This window comes from Xyrauchen texanus, chromosome 16, assembly GCF_025860055.1.
Source record: "Xyrauchen texanus isolate HMW12.3.18 chromosome 16, RBS_HiC_50CHRs, whole genome shotgun sequence".
Classification (NCBI taxonomy): domain Eukaryota; kingdom Metazoa; phylum Chordata; class Actinopteri; order Cypriniformes; family Catostomidae; genus Xyrauchen; species Xyrauchen texanus.
Genome location: NC_068291.1, coordinates 44065426 through 44086816, shown reverse-complemented (window position 1 = coordinate 44086816; position 21391 = coordinate 44065426). Strand labels below are relative to the sequence as shown.

The following is a 21391-nucleotide window of genomic DNA, read 5'->3' as shown; positions in this document are numbered from 1 at the left end:
TAGCTAAGTGTTAAAACAGGCTAACAACACCTAGCAAATTGCAAAAACATGCTAGTAACCTGCTAGAAACATGTTACAATGCCTAGCTAAGTGTTAAAACAGGCTAACAACACCTAGCAAATTGCAAAAACATGCTAGTGACCTGCTAGAAACATGTTACAGTGCCTAGCTAAATGTTAAAACAGGCTAACAACACCTAGCAAATTGCAAAAACATGCTAGTAACCTGCTAGAAACATGTTACAATGCCTAGCTAAGTGTTAAAACAGGCTAACAACACCTAGCAAATTGCAAAAACATGCTAGTAACCTGCTAGAAACATGTTACAATGCCTAGCTAAGTGTTAAAACAGGCTAACAACACCTAGCAAATTGCAAAAACATGCTAGTAACCTGAGTGACTCCAGTGACTGGAGTCACTCAGCACACCCTGGATTCAGGGGTGATGTCAGCGTCAATACTCGCTGAGTTACCCAGACCCCCAAAAATATAAATCTTTTTACATGTGTGAACAGTTAAGAACCTATTAATGACGTACAATATAGCTTTAGATGAAAATCATGGGGTTATGAATGTTTTATAAGCTTGAATTCCAACGTGTCAAAATTTACCCGGGAATGCTGAACGCATAGGAGGGTTAAAAGCTATTTGGCTATTGGTTAAAATTAAACAGCGGCCTATGTAATGTCAGTCAAACAGAAAAGTCGTTTCAGTGGAGAAGCATGTTGTTAGGGTTCCTACAATGATCATGTCCTGAAATTTCTCTTATGTAAATATATACATTATTAAAAAATAAATATATTATTCCAAAGAAAACAATGTTTGTCTTGTACTTTGTGGGGTTTTTTCAGTAAGTGCAATAAGTTGGCATGTTTGGACACTTAGCAAAGCTTTGCTAGGGATAGTTAGCATGTTTTAGCACTTAGCTATGCATCACTAATATGTTTTAGCTCATAGCTAGGTGTTGATAGCATGTTTAATCTTAGTTAGGTGTTGTTAACATGTGTTAACATGTTTTAGCACTTTGATAGGCATTGCTAACATGTTTTAGCACTTTGATAGGCATTGCTAACATGTTTTAGCACTTAGCTATGCATCACTAATATGTTTTAGCTCATAGCTAGGTGTTGATGGCATGTTTAAGCACTTAGTTAGGAATGCTAGCACGTGTTAACATGTTTTAACACTTGGCTAGGCATCGCTAATATGTTTTAGCTCATAGCTAGGTGTTGATAGCATGTTTAATCTTAGTTAGGTGTTGTTAGCATACATGTGTTAGCATGTTTTAGCATTTTGGTAGGCATTGTTAACATGTTGCTACCATTTTGTATCACATAATCGCTGAGCTAATATATAGATCAACTGTGTTTAAAGCTAGTGATTGTTTTCTGTCACTTTGTAACATGAACATTGTATTCGCTAGCACGTTTATTTAATGATAAGGCTTCACAGTGTTGATAACACTCATTACTCTCTGTTCTTTGTACCTTCACAGTCTCGCAGTGTGGACAAACAACACGCCGTGATTAACTATGACGCGTCCACGGACGAGCACCTGGTCAAAGATTTGGGCAGCCTCAATGGGGTGAGTTTTATACGCCATTCTGCATAAACGACAACCTGCGAAACATTCACTATTGTTCGCTGTTTAATTTTTGTTTGTGTTTTTTTCTCATCCATCCGCAGACATTTGTGAATGACCTTCGTATTCCCGATCAGACGTACATCATCCTGAAACTGTCCGATGTCATTCGCTTTGGATATGATATCCTTCCTCTAACTGAAGTGACGTTGCCGAGTGTAAATCCTGTGTGGTTTGAGTCAGGGCTTTAGGTTACACTGCGACCCCTGCGTGAAAACATATAACCTTGCAGAAACTCCGTCTGATAATGACCAGAAAAGCAGCTTTGTTGTTTATGAGACAGATTTGACCAGAATTGCACTGTTGTTCAGGACAGTTTTGTATCAGCACAATAGAAATGATAGTACAAGCAATTTGAATGAAACTGTGGATGATCTTGAAGTTTTGTCCTTTCTCTGCTCATTATTGTATCGTTTGTGCTGTCACTGAGTTTATTCTTCTTAACTATTCACACATGCACATATATACATCCTTGAGAGAAGTCAACACAAAGTGCCTGAAGAAGCCCTAAAAGTACTATATATATTATATATTTCTGAATCGCTAGAGTTGATCACCGATACATTGGTTCATGTGTGCTGGGAGTACTTTATTTGTGTATATTTGTGTGTTGTGATATTACTCATGTAATTAATTTTTTGGATGTCAGCATGAGAAATACACCAGTCAGCTTCAGTTCAAGAGTCAAGAGACGCTGGAAGCCAAGAAACACGGACACACAGATGAGAGACGGCGAAACACAGACATATCACGTGTTAAGCCAGACAAATCAGAGCGCAAAAACATTACAGGTACCATACTGACCCTGTTAAACACTTTCTTAATACATGTTCCTGGTTTTATTTAGCTTATTTATTGTGCACATTATTCCAAAGAAAACAATGTTTGTCTTGTACTTTGTGGGTTTTTTTCAGTAAGTGCAATAAGTTAGCATGTTTTGACACTTAGCAAAGCTTTGCTAGGGATAGTTAGCATGTTTTAGCACTTAGCTATGCATCACTACTATATTTTAGCTCATAGCTAGGTGTTGATGGCATGTTTAAGCACTTAGTTAGGGATTGCTAGCATGTGTTAACATGTTTTAACACTTTGATAGGCGTTGTTAACATGTTGCGAACATGTTTTATCACTTTTCTAGGTGTTGTTAGCCTGTTTTAACACTAAGCTAAGCGTTTCTAGCATGTTTCTAGCATGTTACTAGTATGTTTTTGCACTTTGCTAGGTGTAGTTAGCCTATTTTAACACTTAGATAGGCATCGCTAATATGTTTTAGCTCATAGCTAGTGTTGATAGCATGTTTAATCTTAGTTAGGTGTTGTTAGCATGTTTTAGCATTTTGCTAGGCATTGCTAGCATGTTGCTACCATATTGTATCACATTGCTAGGTGTTTTTAGCCTGTTTTAGCACTTAGCAAAGTGATAAAACATGCTAGCAAAATGAAACAAAATGGCCATAATGACCATCGTTATGTTTGGAGGAAAAAGGGTGAGGCTTGTAAGCTGAAGAACAGCATCCCAACCGTGAAACATGGGGGTGGCAGCATCATGTTGTGGGGATGCTTTGCTGCTGGAGGGACTGGTGCACTTTACAAAATAGGCAGTGAGACACTTACAAAACTTGTATTGAACCCTTAATATCGCTTTAATAATCACGACAAGCCTATCAAGCCCTCCAATCAATTTTCATTCCAACCAATCAAAGTCCCACCCTACATTTTTTCCTATTTCCTGATCAAAGCTCATCTATACAGAACTAAAACCTAAACTTACCTAAAACTTAAACGGTATTCTTTTGCTACTTTGCTAGCACTGATATTTCCTTCTGGGTAATGCAAATCTAGTTTGAAAATTGCTGGCTGTAAGCTAGTATGTAAGCGACAAATATCCATTGGTGTTAAATGTTCTCTCTGTGTGGAATAATTCACAGGTTGATTTGGTACGAGCATTGGTGTTTAATCTGTTTGAGATTGGCATTACCCTGCAGCAGGTGTCTGCAGTGTCTAAATATGTGCCATGATGGGATTACGGTTAAACCCAGGTTACTTTCACACTCACAGTACCGCATGACACTCCCTGAGCTCATCCAAATGTTCTGTTTGCTCTTATGTTCTTGCACGTCTCGATTTATGGGCATAATAATGCAAAATAATTTATTTCACTACAGTATGTTGTCCAGTTTGTGATATTTGTCATGGTTCATAATTAAGGTTTGAATGAATGATAGGATCAAAGCTCTAATGATATGTGTTATGGGGCTTTTCCACTGCACAGTACAGCTTGATTGATAGCATGTTTAAGCACTTAGTTAGGTATTGCTAGCATGCTTTAGCACTTTGCTAGGCATTTCTAGCATGTTGTTAACATGCTTTATCACTTTGCTAGGTGTTGTTTGCCTGTTTTAGCACTTAGCTAGGTGTTGCTAGCATGTTTTATCACTTTTCTAGGTGTTGTTTGCCTGTTTTAGCACTTAGCTAGGTGTTGCTAGCATGTTTTATCACTTTTCTAGGTGTTGTTTGCCTGTTTTAGCACTTAACTAGGTGTTGCTAGCATGTTTTATCACTTTGCTAGGTGTTGTTAGCCTGTTTTAGCACTTAACTAGGCATTGATAACATGTTGCTAACATGCTTTATCACTTTGCTAGGTGTTGTTTGCCTGTTTTAGCACTTAGCTAGGTGTTGCTAGCATGTTTTATCACTTTGCTAGGTGTTGTTAGCCTGTTTTAGCACTTAGCTAGGTGTTATTAACATGTTGCTAGCATGTTTTATCACTTTGCTAGGTGTTGTTTGCCTGTTTTAGCACTTAGCTAGGTGTTGCTAACATGTTGCTATCATGTTTTATCACTTTGCTAGGTGTTGTTTGCCTGTTTTAACACTTAGCTAGGTGTTTGCTAGCATGTAGCTAGCATGTTTTATCACTTTGCTAGGTATTGTTTGCCTGTTTTAACACTTAACTAGGTGTTGCTAACATGTTGTTATCATGTTTTATCACTTTGCTAGGTGTTGCTTGCCTGTTTTAGCACTTAGCTAGTTGTAGCTAGCATGTTGCTAACATGATTTATCACTTTGCTAGGTGTTGTTTGCCTGTTTTAGCACTTAGCTAGGTGTTGCTAACATGTTTTATCACTTTGCTAGGTGTTGTTTGCCTGTTTTAACACTTTGCTAGGTGTTGTTAGCCTGGTTTAGCACTTAGCTAGGCATTGCTAGCATGTTTTAACACTTTTGCTAGGTGCTGTTAGCCTGTTTTAGCTAGCTAGGTATCGCTAATACGTTTAGCTCATAGCTAGGCATTGATAGCATGTTTAAACACTTATGGGGCTTTTCCACTGCACGGTTCGACTCGACTCTGCTCGCTTTTTGGGGGTTTTCCACTGTGGATAGGACCTGGTACTTTTTTTAGTACCACCTCGGTCGAGGTTCCAAGAAAGCCGAGCCGATCACTCGATGATGATTCATGCGATAACTTTTTTCAGTGTCCATTTTATAATATTTGTAATACTATAGTGTTATATTATTATTATTATTTTTATTTTGGGGGATTTTTTTCCCCTTTTTCTTCCAATTAAGGAATTCCCATTGTGCTTTTAAGTCCTGTTCGCGTAGTGATTCGCCTCAATCCGGGTGGTGGAGGACGAATCCCAGCTGCTTCCACGTCAAAGTCCGTCAACCCGCGCATCTTATCACGTGGCTTGTTGACACGGAGACATAGCGGCATCCACGCGCAACTCATCACATTATAGCGACCACCAGGAGGTTACCCCATGTGACTCTACCCTCCCTAGCAAACGGGCCAATTTGGTTGCTTAGGAGACCTGGCTGGAGTCACTCAGCACGCCCTGGACTCGAACTAGCGAACTCAAGTGGTGATACTGAGCTACCATAAAATACATCGACTCTAAAATACATTTTTAAAAGGTCAATGTCAAAAGGTCAATATTCAAATACATAGTTGTGAATGTGGATTGACTTCGGAGCACCTGTGATTAACTCTTAGGGATTTAGAAGTTCTCAGTTGTTGTTTTAATGGTGTGTTGTGGATAAATGCTCCAAAATATTTTTTATGGAAACCTTGGGAATATCAGGGAATTTTAAAACTGTGATTTCCATGCATGGAAATGTACTGGAAGTCAGTACAATGTTATACATTCCCGTGTTTACATTAATAATGATTTAAAGCGTTATGAATGTAACTAATGTTTTTGGATGGAGCTGCTCCTCAATCATGAGAATATTTCCCATCTGTAACGTCCCGTGGTTTGTGACCTGGTCCTGCCCAGATGAGTCATGAGAATGAATCATGCTTAATCACCGTCACACTGCGAGATGTTGCTTTCCAGTTCAGTTTCTTCAACTTTCACCAAGTGAATCATTTATCAGGGATGTAGAATCTCTTAGTCACTGTCTCGAATGTATCGGGGTAGTTTTTGTTTTGTAGATGAAAAATAACGTGCATCCAAAATAAAGCTAAACAAACTTGTGTTATGCACTGAGATGGGATTGAAACATTCAAAGTGGATCTCGTGGTACGTTTCCTGTCTTGTCCTATTTGTTGATACAACATGCTGTCGCTATAACAACAGTGTCCATGCTGCTTTAACCAGCATGACTGGTTATCTGTGACAGACAGCAGGCTGCTAGATTAACTGCTGACGATTGCTTTGAATGTCTCGTTAGGTGGAGTCGACACGGCATCCTTCTGTTCTATTACAATCCGAGGGACTGTATTGGACGTTATGATGCAAAACTGTACTAAGCTGTGACTGTCTCCTCTTTCCACTATCACAGATCTGTCCACCTCCAGACCCACTCCTCTGTATGGTCAGCCGTCCTGGTGGGGTGAGGATGATGAAGATAAAAAGGATCAGAATGAGAATCATACAGGTGTGTGTGGCTGCGACTCGTGACCTCTTGTATCATTAAACACAAACCCCAGAAAACGTTTACAGGGCTTGATCGATATTTATTTTTATGCCAAATAATTGCAAGTGCATGGGTTTAATGATGATCTCCAGCCTCTGGAATCCAGAGCTAAACTGCAAGCTTGCATGAGCTTTAAAACATGTCGGGAGTCGTAGGTCCAACCTCGTGATGGATTAGCAACGGCATTAGCCAAGAACCTCAATGAGAAGGTCATTGTGTTTTCACTCCGTATTTATGTGTACTTCTCAAAGGTTTTTACAGAGATTAAAGTCTAGCCATAGCAACTAGCCTTTTTATTTATTTAGCAGTACAAGCCACCTTAGCTGGATTAGCATTATGTTTAACATTAGAAGCTGAATAGCATTTCTTATGGCATTTCATGCATGTAACAAATGTGTCCTAACCAGGAACAGAGTGCAATAAATCCTAACCAGTTTTGGCTCTTTAAACACAATGTCTGTTGCTTAAACTCTGTTTCTGTCATGTCATGCTTGGTTGCCCCACCCATAGTGAAATACCATTGTTTGAAAAGCATGCTTTACATAGCTGTAAATGAACATTGGTACTGGGCCGATAAGGGGCGTTGATCACAAACAAATCTATATTATGGGATTACTCAACAACAGTGGTGGTTCTAGGGGTGGGCAGGGGGGGCCAGTGCCCCCCTGTCAACCATAGACTGTAATAAAAGATGGACGACGCCCCTTCGCGCTTTTCCATTGGTAGGAAGATCTCCAAAAAAAAGTCAGTTGGTGCTTCAGTGACTACTTCGCTCAGAGAACCTGTCAATCACAGCTGTCAATCATGATGTCACAGCAGCGTTTTTATAGCATCAAATAACTAAAAACAAACTTATTTTGAAAACAAACACTTGAAATGACATCAACGTGATAGAAACGACAGTAAATGACAGAAACTATCTTTGGAAAAAAGATATGTGAAGTGTAATTTAATTGTTTAGTTGGTCTCACGTCCCGTTGAATAACATGGGGAGGCGGGGTTTATGACCTATACTAGGACCAGCCACCGGGGGGCGATCGAGACGTTTTGGCTTCACTTTTGAGGGCTTGTGCGGCACACTTGCTGTCAACAAGCTTGGCCCCTCCTCTAGCCCCCCTAAATTTGGAATGGTATCGCACCAAACAATTTTGGGTGCAATGCGCAGTTTGTCCTGTGGGTGGCAGTAATGAAAAAAAATGACTTGAAATAATCCTGAAAGTAGGTTAAAATACATGTTAAAAGTGCGCCCCCTAAAAGCACAAGTGGCTCCTGCCTGCTCCGATTGTGCTATCGCTAATGGCGTTTCTATGGCACACTTTGATATATATTTGATATAAAAGTTCCCGATCTCCAGCTTGGTTCCAAATGCTATATCTTTGGATTGCTTTGCACTAAAAATGTATACTACCCAATTGACCCTCTTTGCTAAGCTCTTCTGGGTATGCCATTTAAGCATTAAATCCTTAAAATGCCTTCAGGGTGTCAGGGGTTAAACAAGGTATACGTCACGATTGGCTGTGGTTTTGATGCTTCATACAGCATTTCAAAGTGGACATGCACATTTTTGTAACCGCAAACTTGCTGTGCTTGGTTAGGACATGATGAAAATGAGATCTTAAAGACTTTGAGATACTAAGAAAATGTGAGTCACAGCAGGTGTGTGGTAAGCATTTGAGTGGCTCTACTTCTGGAGTGGTGGTGGTGTAGTGGTCTAAGCACATAACTGGTAATCTGGTAATCAGAAGGACGCTGGTTCGAGCCCCACAGCCACCACCATTGTGTCCTTGAGTAAGACACTTAACTCCAGGTTGCTCCAGGGGGATTGTCCCTGTAATAAGGGCTCTGTAAGTCGCTCAAATGCATAAATGTAAATGTATGATGGAGTTGGCAAGCGTCTTAATCCGTCTTTGCAATCAGCTTAACAAGCATTAACGCTGATTCTTTTCACAGAAAGCCAAAAAGAAGACCTCAAATATGAGTTGACTGCCTCTCCAGATGACCTTCAAGGCAAGTCCGGTTACTCTTACCGCAAGGAACCGAGCTACTTTGAGATCCCCACCAAGGAGAACCAGTCCAAGCCCAAAAGTGCACCACTGGATGTCCAGGAGATCCCAACAAAAGACACGGACCACAAACCCCCAGCCACACCCCCGGTGGTGCAGGGCCACGCCTCCTTTACAATTGAGTTTGATGACCAAACACCTGGAAAGATGAAGATCAAGGACCATGTCTCAAAGTTCTCCATCCGTCAACACAAGACTCCCACCAAAGAGTCTACAGCCGCACTACCAGAGGTGATGTCCGTGGAAAACAAAGTTGCTGATTGGTTGGTGCAGAGTAATGCCAGTATGCTGAGGAGTCTAGATGGCCAGTCTGTGGCAGAGGAACTCTTTAACAAGACCTTGAAAGGTAAATGACCAAAACAAATAATTTGTATAGTTAGAAAAGATCCATCTTGGTTAATGGTTGACCTGTTATGTGTGGTATTTCTAGATGGACACCTTCATGAAGACGGTGATTTGGAGGATCCAGAAGAAACGCAAGACTTTCAGCCAACGTCCCAATTAGGGCAACAAAAGATTGTTCCTCCACAACCAATCACCCCTCCAGAGGAGGATGATTACTGTACTAACTATACACCAGAGTCCAAAAACCAAGGCAAACAAGACCCACAGCAAGCTTTTGTCATTGATTTTTTTGATGAGAGTCAACAGAAAAAGCGTTCACAGTCTTTCACCAATAATGTGTCTTCTCCCGAACTTCAGTATGCTCTCAGAAACAAGTTAGACAAGCGGAAAGGTACAACCACATCCTCTGGTCATAATCCACCCACCCAACAGTTCACCATTCCCCTCAAAGGTTCTGATAGACCTCAGAAGGCTGGATCCCTCCAACGGGAGAAGAGTGAAATCCGCCTGAGTACCTCTGAATTTTCATCCCGCTCCGTGTCAAAACCTTTCGGCAGCGTCGGTCGAAGGTCTAAACTGACGCAGGAGTTTGCCGCAGAGTTGCTTAGAGTGTCCAAAACTAGTTCTACCTCCACGTTGGATGCAAACTATAGTAGGTCTAACTCTGGTGAAGACCCCGTCCTCCTCATCTGCTTTATCAACACCAACAACAAACGCTGGTTCTGCATTGACACATCAGAATCTTCCCGCCTCATCTCATTCTCATACCATGAATCAGACATTTTCAACCTCACTTTCCCAACAGTCAAGGTCTCAAAACCCTTCTTCTGTGCCCATGGAAGACAACAACAAAGAAGTCAAAACCCTTGGACCCAAGCAAGAAGAAGACAGTCTAAGTGATGCAGGTACCTATACCATTGAGACAGAGGGACCAGACAAAGAGGTGGTGGAGGCACGGAGCATGATCGACCAGGTACGGTCTCATCATGTAAGATTGACTTGACATTCGAGCAGCAAAGAGTTTTATTAGAAACAATAGGCTTCAAATAAATGGTTTCTTAATAAAAATGTTTGGCCAAACTGACAAGGCACTGGTCAGTTTTCAGTTCTCTTTTAGGGTTATTTTAGTCGCTTCCCTAATATTTTATATATTTTAACATTTTTATCCAGTCAAGAGTCATGCATCATAAAAAGAGTTCCAGTTGGCTGACTACAAACACAAAAGCCCTACGTATTTATGCATGCTTTATCATTAACAGGTGTTTGGTGTTGGCGACAGCAGCCAAACCTCAGCTGCAGCAACATTTAAGTCTATATTTGATCACAGTAAGGGCCATGATAGCCTTCTACTCAGTGAGAATAGCTCAGGCCCAAAATTGGGACAATACCCAACAGACCATAGTGACACAGCCAAGAGTCCTGGACAGGTAACCTCTCGTCTTAAAATCGATGGCATGCTCACTCAGAGTCATTCGGAATCAATCAATCTATCTGTCAATCATGGCAATCAATGTGCAAATAATCTGATTTATTTTCAACTCTTCTAATTTCCACTGTGATTACATTTTGGTCCTTCTTGGGGGAAACTCTCAAAACTGTCTTTTGGCTCTTTCCTACTTTTGGATGAGGGATGTTTGGATGATTTTAATCATGAAAGGGGCTGCTCCTTTATTAGGTTGAGATATTTTCATTGGGTATGCTTTTAAAATTGGGGTAGTAATGTAAATCAGTATGTAGTAGTAATCCAGGACTGTTTTACATTGCTATTTAAAAAAAGAAGGTTTCCATGTTCTTAAAACAATAATATATCCCTTGTAGAAAGTTTTGTTTTAGCAGTATCTTGGAGGATTATTCCAAATGTCAAATGTTACTTTAAAAGTCATTAATATAAACGTATATTACAGCTACAGTGAAAACATCTCAACCTCACAAATATTACGTTTTAGATATTCAATGAAATGGATTACCGTTTGGTTTTAGTTGTTGGTTTCCTTCTACAGATACAGTCGATGACGACGTTAACACCTGGAGGCACTAGGTGGGTTTCTCGCTGGGCCAGTTTGGCTGACAGCTATTCAGATTCTGGTCCTGCATCAGGACTGTTTGATATCCATTCACAGGTTGAGCATTCCCCTGGAGGTAATGAATGATGGTGGTTTTTTGCCTTTGCCAGCTTTGCTTTAATGTATTTTGTCACTTTTCCATGGCACGTTACGGTTCGACTCGCCTCAACTCTACTCGCTTTACTTTTCTGAGCTTGCATTTCCACTGCAGTTTAGTGCCGCATCAATGTGGGTGTGATTATAGGCTGATGGTCATAGTTGCGCCGCCTCTACTGCCGTGACATCATCTTAAACACGACACAAACTGACCAAAACAATAACACGACTGCTAGCTGTTAGCTACTAGCTCATTGTGCTGCATAAAGCAGTTGTTGCATGGTGATTTTACACAAGTATAACAGTTAAATTGGCCTGGTTGTTTTAGAAGCTTTCCAGTAGCTGGTCAACTAAATAAAGTGAAGCTTTCAAGCCGAGTATAGAGTTAACATAACAAAACGTTCCATCGTCCATCGTGGACCCCAGCCGTGGCCGAGTCCAGCGCACTCTCCCTCCCATTGCTTGCCGGCCTAGATAGCGTCCATTTGGTCGAACCACTTCCACTTTTCCTTGATTATTCTTTAGTCACTTTTAATTTTTTAAAAACTTTTCAGTACACTGTTGGTAAGTCCGTTGGTAGCTGTGTACGGCCAACAGTTGGGACACTTCCTGAAAGACTTTATTGTTTCGCTCATTACTAACGAGTGGACCGTCTGCACCTCGTTTATTGACCATGGCGTTGTTTAGGCGCACAGCCATTTCTTTTTTCACAATTTGAAAGTCGTGTGAACAAATTATACTGTTATCGCTGTTGCTAACTTTAAAACTAGCGGGTTTATGTCCCGTGTCGGAAATGCAGTGACGCAGGTAGCGACGATTCTCTCTGACCAATTAGTGATCTGCAGGATTTTGACGTCACATTTAGTATCGGCTCGGCTCGCTTGGAACCTCGACCGAGGTGGTACTACAAAAGTATCAGGTACCAGGTAATATCCACAGAGGAAAACCCCCAAAAAGCGAGCAGAGTCGAGTTGTACCGTGCAGTGGAAAAGCCCCCTTTTAGAGTACTTTGTACTGATTTGTCCTGTTCATCATGCCTTTAAGCTGGTGGAAAAATCATCCACCAAGTTATGCTTAACCGAGGTGCTGACTGCTCAGAAGACCAAGGCAGCAGAACAAGACGAGTTCTGCCTCCGGTTCCTTTGAAGGAGAAGATTGAGACACCACCACCCACAATACTCATCCAGCCTGATGCTTACCTCTCTGGTGTTGAGAGGAGTTCTCAAGTTCTGAAGGAAAAGTGGGATCCCCAGAAGCTTGGTGTCCAAGAAGATCTGGACCCTGACAGCCTGAGTGATGCCAGTAAATCTGACGATGGATCTGTTGTGGAGCAGAGTTGGACAACTCCTGGTAGAACTGAGAAGATGCAAAACCAGTCTCCTATGACCCTAGCTAATCAAGAGAAGGTATCAACTTCTAATGAGGCCAAGACTGAAAAAGACCAGGATTCACCTCCCAAATTCTCAACAGCCACTTTAACAAGACAGTATGCCAAGCTCAACAAGAATAACGTCTCACCACCCGACATTGATCAAAACAAGATTGCTTCTCATAATGTAGACAATTCTATTTCTTTTATCAGACAGGAAAGTTATACAAAAGAACGTTCCAGCGACAATGTCCAGTTGTCCAGATTGCCCCAAATATCAAGTCTACCCTCTTGTAAGGACAGAGAGACTGTAGGGGCTTTAAAAGCTGTAAACAGTCAAGACACTCAGTCTTACCTCAAAGACACTGAGGATGTTCTTGCAGCTCTCGAGGCCAAACTTCTGAAGCAAGACAATGGTCGCTCCCATCTGGAAGACTCTGAAGAATCAGATGTAGACACTTCCAGTACAGTCAGTAGCAAAAACACTCATTCAGTTACCAAGAAGCCTGTGGTCCTCCGAGGACTCTTGAAAGATAAAACAGCTTCCAGCCAGTGTTCAAGAGAAGTTAAGACTTCCAATGATACATGGTCTGAAAAGAGACAATCCAGTGTAAAGGATAGCGATGGTAAGGTAGAGCCAAGCAAGCATTTTCAGCTCCGTCGCAACCAAAGTTCTCATGACTTTAGCCCAGATCTTCAGAGTTCCGCTACTCGCAATCGGGCTGATGTTGTCTCAGACCAGGAATCAAGATCCCAACCCTACAAGAAGTGTACCATTCCCCTTCAGAGGGAAAACTCGAGCAAGCCCAAAAGCGCAGTAAGCCAAGCACTGTCTCGTTCCAATAGCCTCTGCTCTCCAAGACCCACAAGGACTTCAGTGCTTCGCCGTGCCCGATTGGGCGAAGCTTCTGACAATGAAGGCACAGAAACTGACCGCATGTCTCAAAACTCAGACAGCAACCCCTCTTCCAATAAAGTCACTCAGGAGAGCAAGAAGCCCTCGCGACTAGACATTTTAGCACTGCCCAGGAAAAGGACAGGGTCCTTCACCACACCTAGTGACACGGAGTCCTCCACAAGCCGGACAGGCTTTTCAAACCGCAGTACAGAGTCTGGAAGCTCTGTGCGGAAAGCTTCAGTGCCGGACCCCAAGGCCCTTCTGCGCAAGACTTCAGGGGCTACAAACAGACAACCAATCATCCGTGGACGCTCAAGCAGTGCCAAGTACACCAGCAGCACTGCCAGTGAGTATGGCAATGTTGAAAATGATGCTCAACATGCATTATATGTTCTTTTGTTTTGAGGTATTTGCAATGATTGAGTGATAGGCTTCCAAAAAAAAAGGTACATGGTGATATGATGTTTCTAATATAAAATCCAGTTTTCTCTCATTGTCTCTGAATTACCTACCACTGACTATTTCTTTACTCATTGACTCAGTGTTGAATGTGCTGTGGTTTGTATTGCACTGGGCCAATGACAATCTTTAACTAACAGCAGACCGTCTAATTAGTCCCCAATTTTACTAATATTTTACATTTTAGCTACAACTAGGTTGTCACACTAAAAACCTAATGGTTAAATTTATGATCAAGGTAATTTAATAGCATTTATACTAAGGGAATTAACAATCTTATTGATTACTTAGTGGGAAATTGGAAACCCATTCATGAATGGGAAGTGGTAGTTGGTTTTTCGGTGTCTTCTCATCTCTTTCTCTCTCTTTCTTTTCCTGCTTTTTGTTTCTATCCCATTCTCTGATGACATGGTGTACCAAACACTCCTTGTTCCCAAATCCCTGGGCCAAGGCTCCAGGAGGCGTCAAAAAGGTTCAGGCTACGCCTCCACCTCGGAGGACGAGTACGAATCTAACCATAGTACCCCTAAACACAAACGCTCCCATCATTCAGGGGCCCAGCAGACCTCCAGAATCCACCCACCCGGTCCGATGCGAGCAGGACCCATACTGCGAGATTCAGAGGGTGAAGGACATGAGAGCGACAGCTTCCAAAACTGGACATCTCACAGTGCTGAGATTGCCAGGTGGGAAACACAACAGATCGTTCATGCCTATGTCAGCGTTTTTAATAGCATATGTTTTTGGGGGGTCTGGGTAGCTCAGCGAGTATTGACGCTGACTATCACACCTAGAGTCGCGAGTTTGAATCCAGGGCATGCTGAGTGACTCCAGCCAGGTCTCCTAAGCAACCAAATTGGTCCAGTTGCTAGGGAGGGTAGAGTCACTTGGAGTAACCTCCTCGTGGTTGCAATTAGTGGTTCTTGCTCTCAATGGGGCGTGTGGTAAGTTGTGCGTGGACCGCGCAGATTAGCATGAGCCTCCACATGCTGTGAGTCTCCGCGGTGTCATGCACAATGAGTCACGTGATCAGATGCGCGGATTGACGGTCTCAGAAGCGGAGGCAACTGAGACTTGTCCTCCGCCACCCGGATTGAAGTGAGTAACCGTGCCACCACGAGGACCTACTAAGTAGTGGCAACTGGGCATTTCAAATTGGGGATAAAAAATTATATATAAAAAAAATAGCTTATGTTTATAAGAGCATATGTTTCTGCAAATTGCCTCATTTAAAATATATGTTTTTGTAGACTGAGTCAAGACTTGGCCAAAGATTTGGCTATTCTGGCTCAAGAGATTCATGATGTTGCTGGAGACACTGAATCTCAGAATGCTTCTGTGGACAGGATGGGACCAGCTTTATCTGCCCATGAAGAGGTACTCTTTCCATCATACTAAAGGCTAGGGTGTACTTGGGAACACTATGGTGCTAATAAAGTGCCCGATGTGGTCTTCTGCTGTTGAAGCCCATCCGTTTTAGGGTTCGACGTGTTGTGCATTCTGAGATGCTATTCTGCTCACTACAATTGTACAGAGAAGTTATCTTAGTTACCAAGGTGTTTCCATCTGCAGAACTGCCCTCACTGGATGTTTTTTGTTTTTGGCACCATTCTGAGTAAATTCTACAGCCTTTCGTGCTTGAAAATCCCAGAAATACTCAAACCAGCCTGTCTGGCACCAGCAATCGTGCCACGGTCCAAATCACTGAGATCGACATTTTCCCCATTCTGATGGTTGATGTGAACAAAAACTTAAGTGAAACTCCTGACCCATATCTGCATGATTTTATGCACTGCAGCCACACGATTAGCTGATTAGATAATTGCATAAATAAGTAGGTGTACTGGTGTTCCTAATAAAGTGTTCAGTGAGTGTATTTTGGCCTTAAATCTTCTCCATCAAAACACTTATGTTTTGTGGCATTTTTAAATGTTGTGTTTATGGTTTCCTTCACATATAAATGCCTGTTTTTAAATTGGCTTTCAGTTGCGGCATCAGATTCCAGAGGCTAGTCTGAATTTCCAGAAAGAGTCTCCAGACACTGTGTTGGTTGAAGAGTCTGAGCAGACCTTTAGAAATGAAGACCTGAAACAACAAGATGAGGTAGAAACACTTCTTTTCACTCTTCAGATGGTATTTAATGCTGGTATTTATAAACATCAGGGGCTGTAATGTATGTAGTTGAGTCATATACCCCATTCTTCTTCTGTCAGGTGACTTTAAACAATGTGATGTTGAATCCAGTGTCACAGCTGTCTCTTGCGATCCGTGAGAATACCGAACAACTTACAGAGAAAATCAAGTAAGAGATTTAGAGAGGAAGAGTTTGCTTTTCATAAGATGCATTTACATTTACCTTTCATTGCTTCAGCTAACTACAGCTTCTGCCTTTGCTTCGTGTTTAGCTAACAGTACACGTCGATACTCACAGTATTATCCTAGTGTGTCTAACCGGATAACTTGGCATTCTGCTTTCCCATTTGCGTTCCATCATGTTATCCTCTTGCATTACCTTGATGTAAAGTACAGGTTTCATTCTCGCATTATATTTCTCCAGGTTTTTGTTCCATAATAAGACGGATGCTTTGAGAGATATTGAGGCAAAAATCAATGCTGCTGATGATTCGCCACCGCTGAAAACATCAAACAAGGTTTTCTTTATTTTCTTCTGACTAAAAGACCTATAAGTAATTTTCCTTTGAAAGGTTTTCAATTAGCAATGCTCTGTTGTTTTGTCTTCACTGTGTCTGATTGATTTTCTTCAGGAAATTGCATCAATTCTCAGAGAACTGAGGAGAGTCCAGAAACAGTTAGAAGGTTAGTAGATTATGCTCAGGAAAACTTGCTGTAGGTGAACCCTTTTGGAATTAGCTGGTTTTTCAAGTAAAGACAAACACAATGTGCTTAAGCTAACAACACACAAAAAAGTATAATCTTTCATGTCTTTATTGAACACACCCCATTAAACTGGCCGATCCTCCTTTGGCAGCAATAGCCTCAATCAAGCCTGTCCGGTAGAGGTGGACCAGACCTGCACAACGTTCAGAAGGAATCATCTTCCATTCTTCCTTACAGAACTGCTTCTATCTATATTCTTATGATGTCTGGTGTCTCTCTTGAGGTCATTCCACAGCATCTGTATTGGGTTAAGGTCTGGGCTCGGACTGGGACACTCCAAAAGTGGATTTTCTTTTTTTGAAGTCATTCTGTAGTGGATTTACTTCCATGTTTAGGGACATTGTCCTGTTGCATCACTCAACTACTGAGCTTCAGCTGGCACACTGCCACCCTGGTATTATCCTGTAGTATATCTTGATAAACTTGGGAATTAATTTCGCCCTCAATGATGGCAAGTGGAACGCTCTCGGGAGACTATTTCCAGTCATGACCATGCTGCTCCTATTAACTTGAATGGAGAAAGACCAAAATCTCAAAAATGGTTGGTCAAGATTAAGATCAAAGCACATATTTCAAAACAAAAATAAAATCTTACAATACTAATATCATAAATTGTTATTCTTAACCTCATATTTTGCTAAAACAAACAACATTTTCGGGGCCTGGGTAGCTCAGCAAGTAAAGACACTGACCATCACACCTGGAGTCACGAGTTTGAATTCAGGGCGTCCTGAGTGACTCCAGCCAGGTCTCCTAAGCAACCTATTGGCCTGGTTGCTAGGGTGGGTAGAGTCACTTTTGGTAACCTCCTCGTGGTCGCTCGGTGGGGCGCGTGGTGAGTTGTGCGTTGATGCCACGGAGAATAGCGTGCAGCCTCTACGCGCTAAGTCTCCACGGTAACGTGCTCAACAAGCCACTTGACAATATGCGCAGATTGAACCAAATTAAATTTGTCCTCCGCCACCCAGATTGAGGCGAGTCACTGCACCACCACGAGGACATCGAGCACATTGGGAATTGGGCGTTCCAAATTTTAGTTAAAAAAATGAATGAGCGTTCTAGATTTGATTGACTGGTGATGTCTGTATCTAAAAGGCTCTTTTAACTGTAAGTTGGGACTTCCTTTCTACAACCGTTGACCATTAGGCGATCCAGTTTCTACCATTCATTTTAATAGAAGTGGCCCAACTATGCCAAATAATCTCTGGTTCAGTGTATATATGCGCTGGTGCCGTTAGTGCTGCTCCGGGGCTCGAGATATTCCCCATTCATTTTCGGGACAGCTGCCCATAAATCTCTCTCTCTCTCTCTGACCCAATGCAGTCTCCAGTTGGCCTTTATCCCTCTCGGAGGCTTGATTAGCCTGATTAGGGGCCGGGTGTGTAGCATCACGACCCGGCCCCGCCCTCTGCCCTGTCACACTCCTCCCTCGTTTTCTCAGGCTGGGGACGTCATGACGTATATCCCCCCCCTTCCCTCTTTCCTTGGGGAGGGTGTGCTTAACGCTCCATCTGCCGGCAGGTCATCCTCATCTACCTGGATGAGGGAGGGAACAAGGGGAGGGAAACAAAAAAGTATGTGATGCCGTAACGGCGATCATGCCAAATTAACAAAAACATTTTAAAAAGAGAGGGAAAGGCCAACACGGATCGGCAGTAGGAGAGAGGGAGAGAAAAAAACCCACTTACTCGCCGGTTCTCCGATACGCCGTAGCTTGGTCCTCATCCACTCCTCCACACTCTAATGGATGATAGCCCTGCCTCCTTAGGCGGATCGGAGGCAGACCTCCGGCCCCTGGTGGACAGAACGCCCCACTGCGTTTTTGGTGGACGGTAGGGGCCTCCCCCACCCCTGGCAGCGGTAACCGCTCCAGGTGGTTGATTGGGAGCCCCTCCAGACGGTCCTCTGCTTCCAGGCGGCCGGGCTCCTCCATCCTCCGGCAGTAGTTCTAAACCATCTCCATTTATAGACAGTTTGTCTAACTGTGAACATATGAATATCTAATGGCCACTTCTAGAGAGTGTACCTATAGTACTAAATCATCTCCATTTATAGACAGTTTGTCTAACTGTGGACAGATGAATATCTAACGGCCACTTCTAGTGAGAGTACCCATAGTACTAAACCATCTCCATTGATGGACAGATTGTTGGGGGAATTGTGAGCGGGATGTGATAACGGGTCCTTCAATAACATATTACCAGGGGTGTTGTTTGACAATCTGATACCATACGCAGAGCTATGCGATGGGGGGGGGTGTCATGTGGTATGAGCGTGAAGCAATCGTCTGTGTTCCGCAACTGATTTTGGGTCCTTGAATAACATATAACGTGCAAGTAAGGGCAGATGGTGGACTTTCTAGTGCCCTCCTAGGGTAAGATGGTGCCCCCCTAGGGAGTTGGTGCCCTACGCAGACTGCGTAGTATGCGTGTAGGGAGCGGCGCTACTGTTCGTAGGTCTTCTGAGATCTCTTTTTTGCAAGGCATGGTCCATGTCAGCAGATGTTTCTTGTGAAAAGCCAACTCAGTGCTTTTTATAAGTCAAAGTAGCTCTAACCCACACCTCCGATCTCGTTTCATTAACTGGATGCCAGGTTTGCCAACTCCTGACTCTAATTAGCTTTTGCTGACGACATTAGCCTAGGGGGTTCACTTACTTTTTACAAACTACACTGTGAATGTTTGAATGATGTATTGAATATGTACAAGGTCAACACCATCATTTGTGTCTTGTTTGTTTAAACAGATTGTGTTTGTTTATTATTGTAACTTAAGATCGAACCAGATTTTAAGACAAATTCATAGACGTAAATGCAGGTACTTCCAAAGGGTTCATATACTTATTCTCGCCCATCATGCAGTTATAGTGTGCAGACTCATTTTGTGTTAAATATGAACAACTGATTTAGATTTTTAGTCTTTTAATCATGTACTTTATGTCCTTAAGTGCCCACATTAAATTGCAATACTGTAAATGCATTGTACAGTATTATATAGTATTGTAAACTTACAGTATATACCACCGGTATGTTATATATTCTTCAAATTTGATCATTAAATGTATACATGCTATACCTGAAACATGCTGCGGACAGTAAACCATATTACCCATCTTCCTATCAGTCATCAACACGATCATAGATCCTCAAGGAAATCCATATCTCAGTAAGACTAACCCTACAAGAGGTTCATCAGCGGCTGGGGTTCGGAGTTCACGACCTGCATCCAGGGATTGGAGGTCTTCCCCGCAAGGCGGTGGACCCTCACCGAGCGCCCGACGGATGTTTAGAAGCTCAGATAGAGATGGGTCTCTGGTATGATGGCTAAGGGGTTTGCCAAATTGTAGAAAACATCATCACTAGACACTTTGATACTGATTAAAGCATTAGACACTAATCTAAATCTACCTTGGCGCTTGGGTGGAATGAACATATCTTGACCAAACACTAGTTATGTCACAAGCTTTATCTTTGGGAGATTATGATGTCAGGCCTGTTTGCACATTTGTATCTTCCTCCTTTATCATAAAGACATGAATGGCGGTTTCAACCACGAATGGCATTCACTGTGTAAATGTTTGAAAACTATGATTTTTGCTTTAAAATGTAAAGTGTAAATACACTGGTGTTAATTTACTTTGTTACTTTTTTGATTGTTGTTATAGATAGATAGGTAAAGTAATATACAAGATTATTTAAATCACTTTTTGTTGAACAGGGTATTTGTACATGTTTAGGATCATAAAGAAATTATTAAAAGATATCAAGTTTTGTTTTGTCTCTTGTTCTTTTTTTTAGCTGATTTTGGGCTCAAAGCGCAGGTGGACGTGTATTCTATTTTATTTAAGTTGCACAATGCACTTTTTCCTGAAAAATAGGTCCATCCATCCATCCCCCACGATTTTTAGATATTTTTATGTTGTGTCTGGTAACGTACATGTAAAAGGGCTAGAAATAGCATTTTAGCTTTGCATAAATCTGACAATTTACACAAGGATTATTTCTTCTGCTCCAAACTTCCTTCAAATGTACTTGCAATGCTAATGCTAGTGTGACGCTTCTGTTCTACCCACTCTGTATGAGACTTGAACTGGGGTCTCCAGCATGGGAGGTGGGTGCGCTAACAAGGAGGCTAAAGGCTACAGCTTCTAGCGTCAGTCGCTCGTGTCCCTCTTGAGGTCAGGACAGTGAGTTTTATACACTTTGCACAGCTATCAGCTGGCCTCTGTTTCACTCACCCCCCTAAACATCACTTCCATCCGGGTCACGGCACCATTGAGATGCTCCTGTTCTACCCACTCCAGATGGGACTCAAACCAGTGTCTCCAGCATGGCAGGCGGGTGCGCTAACAAGGAGGCTAAAGGCTACAGCACCTAGCGTCAGTCGCTAGTGCCCCTCTTGAGGTTAGGAGAGTGAGGTTTATACACATTGAACAGCTTTTTGTCAGCTGACCACCGTTGCACTTGTGATGCTCCTGTTCTACCCACTCCATACGGGACTCGAACCGGCATGGGAGGCTGGTGCGCTAACTAGGAGGCTACAGCCCCTAGCGTCAGTCGTTAGTGCCCCTCTTGAGGTCAGGAGAGTGAGGTTTATACATATTGAATGGCTATCTATCGGCTGACCACCATTTCACTCACCCCCC

General features: G+C 42.3%; 1 protein-coding gene across 1 annotated transcript in view; it reads left to right on the top strand.

Moving 5' to 3' along the window:
- cep170ba (centrosomal protein 170Ba) overlaps nt 1-20507 on the top strand; it is a 32602-nt gene extending 12095 nt beyond the window's left edge. Inside the window, exons 3-20 of the mRNA XM_052145506.1 lie at nt 1494-1583; nt 1685-1765; nt 2097-2153; nt 2290-2431; nt 6422-6517; nt 8507-8965; nt 9050-9613; nt 9699-9937; nt 10224-10391; nt 10965-11103; nt 12168-13736; nt 14301-14535; nt 15100-15226; nt 15836-15952; nt 16063-16151; nt 16407-16500; nt 16615-16666; nt 19870-20507. Coding sequence (XP_052001466.1) covers nt 1494-1583; nt 1685-1765; nt 2097-2153; nt 2290-2431; nt 6422-6517; nt 8507-8965; nt 9050-9613; nt 9699-9937; nt 10224-10391; nt 10965-11103; nt 12168-13736; nt 14301-14535; nt 15100-15226; nt 15836-15952; nt 16063-16151; nt 16407-16500; nt 16615-16666; nt 19870-20066 — 4515 coding nt within the window. The 3' untranslated portion in view covers nt 20067-20507. The remainder of the gene's footprint in view (nt 1-1493; nt 1584-1684; nt 1766-2096; nt 2154-2289; nt 2432-6421; nt 6518-8506; nt 8966-9049; nt 9614-9698; nt 9938-10223; nt 10392-10964; nt 11104-12167; nt 13737-14300; nt 14536-15099; nt 15227-15835; nt 15953-16062; nt 16152-16406; nt 16501-16614; nt 16667-19869) is intronic.
- The last annotated feature ends 884 nt before the right edge of the window (nt 20508-21391 follow it).